The 10,281-nt window shown below is 47.7% G+C and overlaps 2 protein-coding genes across 2 annotated transcripts; both read right to left on the bottom strand.

Moving 5' to 3' along the window:
- Positions 1 to 339: 339 nt before the first annotated feature.
- AOL_s00083g101 (uncharacterized protein) lies at positions 340 to 2,773 on the bottom strand (the record flags this gene model as incomplete). Its single annotated transcript, XM_011125280.1, has 6 exons — positions 340 to 710; positions 774 to 1,002; positions 1,073 to 1,287; positions 1,355 to 1,715; positions 1,815 to 2,190; positions 2,256 to 2,773. The coding sequence occupies 6 exons, from the start codon at positions 2,771 to 2,773 to the stop codon at positions 340 to 342; spliced, it is 2,070 nt and encodes a 689-aa protein (XP_011123582.1).
- A 794-nt stretch (positions 2,774 to 3,567) lies between these two features.
- Positions 3,568 to 9,785, bottom strand: AOL_s00083g102 (uncharacterized protein; the record flags this gene model as incomplete). Its single annotated transcript, XM_011125281.1, has 5 exons — positions 3,568 to 4,562; positions 4,627 to 4,912; positions 4,982 to 9,333; positions 9,394 to 9,538; positions 9,591 to 9,785. The coding sequence occupies 5 exons, from the start codon at positions 9,783 to 9,785 to the stop codon at positions 3,568 to 3,570; spliced, it is 5,973 nt and encodes a 1,990-aa protein (XP_011123583.1).
- Positions 9,786 to 10,281: the final 496 nt, after the last annotated feature.

Consider the following 10,281-nt stretch of genomic DNA (forward strand, 5'->3'; position numbering starts at 1 on the left):
TCATTTGAATTGTTTTCAAAATTATTGCTATGACTTGATTTAAACCCATACGCTGAACCATACTAGTTTATAATATGTACCTTGATGGATTTTATGCACACGTATACGCAAATATGTGGTGCTGGTTTCTGGATACTCTAATATCAAAAAGTTTCTTTTATATTTAATACACTCTGAACTAAGAAGCTACAAAAGCAAATAGACATATCCAGATTTCGAATCTACAGAAAAGCTACCCCTAGTGCGCCATAATTAACTTCAAGGGTAAATCGAGACCGTGCTATAACTATAACCATTCCCTTTCAATTATGAAAAACGCCCATAGTTGTACTCGAATGTTTAAGAATGAATATCCTCCAGCTTTTTCATTTCTTTAAAATCCCTTTCAAATGCCTCGACGATTCCCAATACACTCTTTACACTCTCCAAACTGAGCTTTTCGCCCATATTATCCGCCAGACTCAATGCGGTTCTGGCAGCATTCTTGATCTGTCGGCCATTCAGCAGAACAGAACCCAAGAAATCGTAGTCAGCCTCCTTGATTGCAGTCGTAGTTCCAGAGGATTCAATCTTCTCGATGAAATTACGCCAGACTTGTTCGCGAGCGGACTTGTCGAGATCACGGTAGCGAAGAGCAACATGAATACGGGATTGGAAGGCTTCGTCGAATGTCTTGACACGATTTGTGGTCAGGAAGAGGATTCCCGAATCTGGTATCTAAAATTAGAAAAGTTTCCTTCTGAAGCATTCTATGGAAGAGTGAAGCGGCTTACAATATTCAAGCATTCTTAGGAAGATAGAAACTAGGGCGTTACGGCCGAGGTCGTGGAGAGACCGTTCCTCAAGGAACACATCGGCTTCGTCAAGTAATAGCACAGCATTCCAGATCGTGCAGAGACGGAGGATTTTCGAAAGCGCTTTCTCCATCTCAGCGGGGTCGGCTCCTAGATCACCAGCTGAAATTGTATATAACGGCGATTTTGTAAATTCCGCAACAGATTCCTAAACGTCAAGATCCTGTCAGTATTGCTGAAAAAGGATTCAAGGAAGTTCTAATAGAATGTGTACTGACAGCAGTCATTGTTTTACCACAACCTGGTGAGCCGTGCAAACAACAGATTAGGCCTTTACCCTTTCCAGCGATGAAATCGTCAAAGTTGGAAGTGGAAGTTTGGTGCGATTCAACCAATGCTTTAACAAGTTGTTTTTGCGACTTGGGAAGCACTAGCTGATCGAATGATACAGTATTCCACCTGACCGGTTGCAAAAGGTCCACGAAGAGTTGGACTATAGCGAAATTAGTGCTTAGGTTCTACATCATTATAGAATTTAAGGTCGCATCGGTGACACATACCCCATTGCTTCTCATTTAAAGCAAAGCCGTATATAAGACTGGAACAAAGCAAAAGGTGTTCTTCAGTTAAAACAGTAACGGCCTTGCTCTTCTGGTTTTGCTTCCCCTTATTCTTGAGATCTTGTCCGCTACCATCAGTGGGTAAAGTTACGTTCATGGTAACATTATTTGCGCCCTGGGATGCCACCTCTTCATAATAGACACCATTGTGATAACCTGCAGTGGTGTACCGGGGTTTGTTTTGACTGTCAGTAAGCTCTTTGACCTTATCTTTATCCCCTTGTAAAGAGCTGACGGCGACGACTTTTTCCGGGTGGTAGTGGACATGCGTCTTGACATCAACCATTACTCGCCCATTTACCTAAGTGATTAATCAGAAACTATCTGTTAGTATCTCTCCTGATAATAAAAGGAAATAGGAAATAAATAATATCTTTGGGGCACCGCCAAGATCACTTACGAATAACTTAGACCCCCAATGCCCAGCCCCGGAAATAGTTGGGCCATTATAGTCCATACAATGAATACCGGCCAAACTTTCGAATTTTCGTCCACGTGAAATCAAATCATGTCGGACTTCTTTTTCCCGAGGATGGAATTTGAGAGGGAATGCATCGAGATCGGTAATTTTTCGAGTTCCATCGAACTCAGGATTCAAGACATATCTCTGTGCGTATCCGAATTCATCCCCATTGTAGTCAATGTAAGTGCCGTCAATGACACCATAAATAGTACAGCTGATTGACTGCTCTTTATATCCCTTTGTCTCGAAGACTCGGGCATGGCCGTCAAAGCTTGTGTAGATAAGCTCGCCTGGTTTGAAAAGAGTCCACATGCTACAAAAAAGAACCAAGGATTAATAAAAGATTGCTAAGGGTACCCTAAGGGAAATGATACTCACATATCGAACGAAGTCAGTCCTTGTTCCATATAATTGTTATAATCCGCATCGAGTTTTGCAAACTCGGCATCTAGGAAATCAAGCAACAGTTTCAAATGCCGCCCTTTCTCTGACTTTTTGTCTTCTTTCGCCACGAACCGGATCTCATCTCGATAATGCCATAAGCACCTCAGTGGGTACTCCAAGACGATGTTCGCAGTGTTGAAACTGATTCCCGGGTAGCTATCTCCAATGACTTCCTTTAATACTTTCTTAACCATCAAACTCTTGATATCAAGTGTTTGACGATGTAGTAGACCAAGCTGGTTGAAGTATTTGCAGTGAACAAGGACGTATGCGCCGTTGGCATCATAGTTGTCGGCCTCAATCGTTGGAACTGTCCCAGAGTCTACAACCACCTGATGTCCCCGACGGTTAAAGCGAGAGTCCAAGCGCTTTACCTTAATAATCATTTGGTCATTGCCCTGTGGAGCCTCCTCCGTGAGCTTCTTGACGGCTCGATTAATCGATTTGAACATTTTGGACATATGGGTCTTGGAAGTCGGTATGCGGGCTTTGGTACACAAACGAATGTATAATGTTATAAGGGATGAGGATTGTTTGAATAGGCTGTGGGGCAGGTAGGATGTGACTCTAACTGCTGCTAATGGACTCCAGTGACCAGGCTCATGCATAAACGAGGACTATGGCTGGCTTTATATCTTGGTTTTTGGATCCTGGTATGGTGACACGAAATGCCAATTTGGCTGTCTCGCTCAATCCATCCCGCGAAGATACGGAACATTGCCAAGTAACTAGCATCTGGAGCTTGCCAAAATTCATGCAAGGCATTGCTGCCAATCGTCAATGCGTAGGCGTACGCGGGTTATCCTTTGAGTCATTGTTAGACTAACCACCGTAGCCTTCAAGCGCTACTGCAAGAAAAACTGCTGGGCTGACAAGGACTGTCCAGAGCCTCACCTTGAGAGTCTCAAGCGTTTCAATCTCTTGAAAGGGGAAATTGCGGGCACCGGCTCGAAGCGAGGCTGCTTTCAAGGCCCATAAACAGGGGTCATAATACCACACAACACAACACGCTTTTAACTTCGCCAGATCGAGATACCGTGTCCGTATCGAGACAGTCATTTCTAGATCCCTGCCAGTCTTATCAACACTCTGTTCTTAGGCATCTTGAAGTAGTTTCATTCCGTGATGGCAATATGTCATAAAGTCCTGCTGTTTTTGACCTGTTTTACAGAAATTGGCCCATAAGGCAGGAATGGAAAAAAAAAAGTGCTTAGATTCGAACCTGAAAGTAATATACAATATAAATCTAAGCCAGTTCCACTTTGGTTGTTCTGACTCCGATCTTCCTGATAACCTTTGTCATACGTTTTCCAACCTCTCTCTTCAGCCTTTTGTCTTCCAAGTAGTCATCTGCATCAATCCACGCTTTCCTACCTCTTCCACCTGTCATTTCCTCGACCTCATCTTTTAGGAGTCTGTTGACCTGCCTGCTAGCGGGTGTATTTGGCAATTCCCCGATAACATCACCTTTCTTCGGTGTGGTCAAAATTTCCTTTCTTAATTCCGCCATACCTCTGTCGTAACTCGTAGCAATAGGAACTCCCATCGAAGATGATGGATTTTGATCGTTAAAGTATTCGTTATCACCCAACTCTTCTTCGATCAACCCGAATGTTCCCGAAATGCTCTTGATAGGCTTTTGATGCGTTTGTCTGCCATATGTAAATCGGGATATTGGACTGTCAATAGTATTTTCGTAGTAGTCTAGTTTGTCTGGGCCCGGCATATTTCTTGGCGGGGTTGCTAAAACCGATTCCTTGCCTTTCCTCGTAGATTTCGACCATCCAGGTGTACCACCACGTTCAAAATCTCGACCACTCATGGAGAAGCTGATGCTACTAGCTCTGAAATTTGGAGTTGTCCCGCGGCTCATAGCAGGGCTGGCACTCGATAGACGCATTTTTCTAACTGAATCCTCGAGCTTGTCAACCCTCTCGGCCTTCTCCTTTGCAACCTCAGTAAGCCTTGCAACTGTTTCGTGGACCTGCTCAATCGTCGGCGGTCTCAGATCTCCATAGTTTGCCCTCTGGTGTTTATTGACTGTTGCGACATGGGCTTGGAGGATACGGAACGCATCCTCCACCCTTTTAAACTTTCGGCGCAAAATTGGTACTTTCCTTCTTAGATTGGCCTGCTGCATTCGCTGCTGTGCAGAAAGTGGACGCCTACGAATGTGCGCGCGAAGTTCTGGATGGGTGTGGAGGAGAAGAATATTCGGAATATCACTAGCACGTGCAACAACTATACCCGAATATACACATTAGCATAGTGCAAGCCAATCTAGCTGTCGAGTAGAGCGACTTACGATAGTCAACATCGTGAATAAGCGATGTTACGTCTGCCTTTAACGTGACCAGATCAAAGTTTTTCCCTAAATCGTGTGCCTTTTCGATAAGATCTCTCGCCATCAGTGACACATCTGGTGCCGCCGTTATTCGAATCTCTTCGACGGGGCGGGGATCGTCGAGAGTGAAATGATCGGATTCCCGGTGGTAGACAACGAAGGCTTCCAGGTTTCTCATATTCAACCCGAAATTATCAGTCCGGCGCCCTAGTGCAATAACCAATTGTTCCAGCACGGCGTCCTGGCCCTAAACACCGAAAATACATTAGAAATAATCTGCTGAAATAATAGAGTGAAGAAAGGAGCGGGATAATACCTTAAAGTTGGTAAAATTATCTGACTCGCGGTACGGATTAAACTGGCTTAGAACAGGGCTGGGATCATATGGCAGCTGGATTTTTTCCCTGAATGCATCCTCACGGGCCTTCATAACTTCCTCTGCGTCGTTCTGCTTCTGAGACTCTGAGACTTGTAATTTTCGCAAAGATTGAAGCTCCATATATTCCATAAGCGCAATCCTACGGTGTTCCAGTGTATCATGCTTTCGTTGATCTCTTTCCAGGTCCATTTGATTTTGCTTATTCGCAAGTTGTTCCCGATCAGCTGCTTCTTGCTGTTGTAGTTTAGCCGAAATAGGAGACAAAGCTGAAGCTGAAGAGCCTGTTGCCTTCGAAGATAATGCGGGCCTAGTCGGGGCCTTATTCACAGGACTTAAGACGGCAAAAGCCTTACTAGCCGTTGCTAGTGTGTGTTTGGTCCCCTCGGCTGAGGCTTTGGCCGCGGCAGGAGAGGTAACGCGGTTGAGTATGTCCCGACGAGGTACCGCCTTCACATCTTTCACAAGTACTGGTGATTGAACCGGAGAGCCTTCATCCTCTGTATCACCAGTTTCAACCCAACTTCCATCTTCCAATTCACTAGATTGGCCAGAGTTTTCACCGGACTCATGTTCCTCAGGGTCTATATTTTCATCGCTTCCGGCGTCACTAACTTCATCTTCTTCTTCTTCTTCACTGTCATCTGATACATGATCCAACTTAGAATCACCGAACGAGAAACCAGCGCCGATGGATTTTGAGGACGTTCCGAGTGTAAGTACACTTTCCCCATCCTTTTGTGGCCCGACAGCCTTGGCTCCACCACCAGGGAAAAAACTACTAAGGTTTTCATTCCCCGCATCCTCTTCATCGTGATCTTTCACAACAGGTTTTACGCTTTTAGCGGCTGTGCCAGCTTTCTGTGATGGCGTGCGGCCAGATAGCGTTGGCTTTGTTGAGATAGTAGATGTTAGTTTTGAACCCCGTCGATTGGCCATGGGGTTTGCTGCCTTCACTGGTTTAGAGGTCGATGCCAAAGAGTGAGTTGGAGAAGCTGAACCGAAAATATCACTCTTTAGCGGGGGCTTGCCCTTTTCTACAGGTGCTGACTTGACAGGTTTTACTGCGGATTCTGCTGGTGTCGAGGGGGTGGAAGACAATGCTGGTGTACGAGGTGCAGACTCTGGGAGTGAGGTCTTAGAGGGACTCGAGGCAGCGGGTGCCAATTTTGTTGATGAAAAATCAGGGGGTAGTGGTGCATCTTCGGGAACAACTAGTTCAGACTTCTTCGATACTGGACCAAAATCAGGAGGAAGAGGAGCTGCCTCGGGTTCTTGTGGAGAATGGTCAGTATCATCGTCAGAATCCTCACTTGGTAAGCCTTTGCTTGCTGCTGCTCCAACTACATTTTCTAGATCTGTTTTCTGAGGAGGCGTCGACTTTTGTCCGAAAGCCGATACGGCTGGCTTAGTTGGCGAACTAGAACCTGTAGTAAATGCAGAGCTTGGGGCTGTCGGCTTGCTAAACGCCGAAGGCGCAGGCGTTGCGGTTGTGCCAAATGCCGGCGCTGTTTTGACCGGGGGAGATGTGGGTGTAGCCCCAAATGCCGGTTCCGGTTTGGATAGGGATGAACCAGCGATCGAGCCAAACGCTGATACGGGCTGGGCCCCGGATGTACTCCTTTGAAGAGCACTTCCAAATAATCCAGTTCCAACCTGATCGGAGGATTTTACAGGCGAGGTAGGGCCGAACGCGCTTCCTGGAGCACTCGGCCTGGATTCTGGAGCTCCGAAAGCAGGAGCAAGTGTCGGAGGTTTACTGGGTGAGCCAAAAGCTCCTTTTGGCTGCTCCTTATTCAATGTAGACCCAAAAAGTCCACTTCCAAATGCAGATGGCTTGCTGGTTTCTGTAGATGGCTGCGAGCTTTGTCCGAAAGCGGGTGCAAGGGTTTTGGGGGGCTCCTTTGCCGTCGTTGTAGAAGGATTGTTAACAGCTGTCGACAAGCTAAACATATTACCACCACGAATACCTGCTTTTGGTTGCTCCACCTCATCATCACTGTCTGCCATCTCATCATCCTTAACATTAGTGGGGACAGCTGGTTGAGAAAGAGCGGATCCGAGAGAATTTCCAAAAGCACCAAAGGCTCCGGCCCCCGTGCTAGAACCTGAAGGTTTGCTGGCATCTGGTGTTGCAGTAGACCCAAACGCACTAGGTACTGTAAACCCACCTTGAGCTCCAGATCCAAAGGCGGAGACTGGTGCATTGCCTTTCAAACTACCAAAAGTATCGGGCGTCTTAGAAGCAAAAGGATTGCTAGACCCACTCTGTTGGAGGAACGCTGGCGATGCACCTGTATTAGCATTTCCAGCTCCAAACCCACCCCCTCCTGAGAATTTAGCAAATCCGCCAGTGCCGGCTGTCGTCGACGAACCAAATGCCGACAGCTTTGAGCCTAATTGCGAAGTTTGGCCAAATCCTGTCCCACCCCCGGAAGACCCAAACGCTGGCTGACCGAATGCCGGGCGGGTTTGTCCTAATGCTGTCGCAGATCCAAATGCAGGTGCCGTGCTGCCCAAGGGAGTTGAGGATCCGAAAGCAGGAGCGGTGGACCCAAGAGCTGTTGTTGATCCGAAAGCAGGCGCCGCGGGCTTCTGGCCAAATGCTGACGCTCCTGACTGTGCCCCAAACGCAGACCCACTTCCGAATGTTGATCCTGTGGATGAACCAAAAGCCCCAGCAGACATTCCCGGCCGCCCAAGCGTAGATGCCGACCCAAAGGCGGGCTGCCCAAACGCTGGCTTTACGGTGGATTGCCCGAAGGGGGCAGTTGTTTGTCCAAATGCAGATTGCGGTGCAGAAGGCTGACCAAAGGCCGGCTGAGGCGCGGATGATTGGCCAAACGCTGACGACGGCTGGGATGGCTGGCCGAAAGCCGACTGAGGTTGACCGAAAGCTGACGGTGGCTGGGGTGACTGGCCAAATGCGGATGTACTCGTCGAAGGTTGGCCAAAGGCACTGGCTGGCTGCGACGTCTGTCCAAATACCGAAGTAGGAGCGGAAGTCTGGCCGAAAGCTAAAGGCTTGGAAGGTTGCCCGAATGCAGAGGTAGGGGTAGAAGGCTGGCCAAAGGCTGGCTTTGCCGCGCCAAACGCAGACGACTGCGACTGACCAAATCCACTTTGGCCAAATGTAGGTCCGGTAGTCCTTTGTGGTGTTTGTGGTGGCTGTTGACTTTCGTATGCCAATAACTCTGGGTATGCAGCGGATGAATTATCAATCTTGACAGCGTCCGAATATACCACCCAATAGGCAGATATCACGCCTTCATTTGTAAGAATCCACATGCAAGGAAGCGAGGTGGCCGATTGCTCAACATTAGGGAAAGGATTGCTAACACGCTCTGCATCAGGAGCGGTAAGATCTAGCGAGAATCCGATAGGAGTTGCATCTCCGCCATCTGCGGTCAACGGCAAGTTTGCACGACGACCATCACTCAGGATCGATGTTGGCGTAAACGGCGTATTATTCAGTCTCATAACTGTCCCGATATCGGTAGAACAAGTGTTTGATAAGACCAGACAATCCTTCATATTTGGACCCCAGCCCTTTAAGTGAATGAAGGAGTGGTACGTTGGGCGAGAGACCATTCCAAACGGAGGGGTCATATCGTTTACTCTATAGAAAGTGTGTTTGCGAGTATTGGGCTCACGCATTAGAACAAAGTGGATAGACTCGTTATCGTGCGCCTGGCCCGGCTGAGGTTTAGGAGTAAGGATGACGAAGATTATTGTGGACTCGACCCAAAATATTGACGACACGAAATGGTTCGGATAGTTAGGTACCCCTTCCACAGCGTCAGCTTCTCCTCCGTCGGGTCTAATCCAAGCGAGGCCACCGAGTGAGCCTCCGCAAATGATCTGTTTGCCCTTTGGGCTCCAAGATACCGTCGTAACGCCAGTTTTGAGGTTTTCATGGACTTTGGTTGTTTTGAGATCAACAATGCCGACACTGCCACCTTGACCCCAGCCGGATCCGACAACAATACACACTTTCTCAGCGTCGGCTACTGTTGGAATCGGCTTCATTTCAAGCAACGGGCCGGTATTTATCTGTGATTGAGGCTGCACGCTATTTCCTTTGCTTAGAATATCATCAACTAGGTAAACTGCTATTCCTCCTAGTTGGGCCGCAAGCAAAAGATAAGTGCCATCAGAAGTAAAGGCAATGTGTGAAAGTCGCAGAGACATCGGGATGATGCATTCTGGTTGGAAAGGTAATGTGTTTCCATTGACGGTGGCTGTATTTTTGAAAGCTGCCCTCAAGGTAGAGGTTCGAGCAACAACGACACCTAAAAACAGATATTAGCAACTTTGGAAAGGGCTTCGAGGAGGAAACTCTGATGACGAACCTTGGGGTCCGCCTGCCGCAAAAAGTTGTCTTTTCTGAGATATCGATAATAGCTGCGAGGAGTGTATAGGCAAGTCGCCTTCAGGATACTGTCCATCAAAAACCTTGACTCTCAACTCTCCAGCAAGGGCTACGTAGCCGATCAACTAAACAAAGGGTTAACAACAATCATAACAAGGGCTCAGAGCTAAGACTGACATCAGATTCACTCTCTTGGACCTCATCGCCCACTACTACTTCAGCTGGGCCTTGGGGAGCAGCGATGCTGCTCGAGCGAGAGAATGCGGTACTAGGAGCACCCTGGGCGAGGCTGTTCGACCGTGAGAAAGCATTATTAGGAGCACTTTGGGAGTTATTGAGTACCCCAAAGGCACTAGGCTGGCCGAACGACATCTTGACGACGTCGCCGGTTATCCGGCGGAATTATAAATGGCCTGCCAAAAGCGAAGGGGACGAATCGAAGGGAGAAGACCAGATTCTAGGAGCTGGATGAATCAGGTATTTCTGCGGTGTGGCTCTAATCTAGTGTAGATGAGCGTAGTTTGTCGGGCGGGTTAGATATCAAGAAGCGCTGTACCAGCTTCAATTGGCCGAAGATGGCACTCGAAATACTTGTTAGCGGAAGCGAGCGCTACTACGCGCAAAGAGACGATGTTCAGTTCAAAGCAAGATAGTATAGCGAGAATGATGAAGTAGATGCCGGTGGCGGAGAAAGAGATGGGGATGGGGATTGCTTCTTGGTGTTCAAGTGATGTCGAGTTTGACGCGCTGGATTTCAAGATAAAAAAGCAAAGCGACGCAACAACGATGGTGAGGATCCAGTTACCACGCAACACATCAACACACCTTCTCCGTCAATCCAACACAGTCAACCCAATCCAACACTTGC

Source organism: Orbilia oligospora (genome assembly GCF_000225545.1).
Source record: "Orbilia oligospora ATCC 24927 unplaced genomic scaffold scaffold00083, whole genome shotgun sequence".
Classification (NCBI taxonomy): domain Eukaryota; kingdom Fungi; phylum Ascomycota; class Orbiliomycetes; order Orbiliales; family Orbiliaceae; genus Orbilia; species Orbilia oligospora.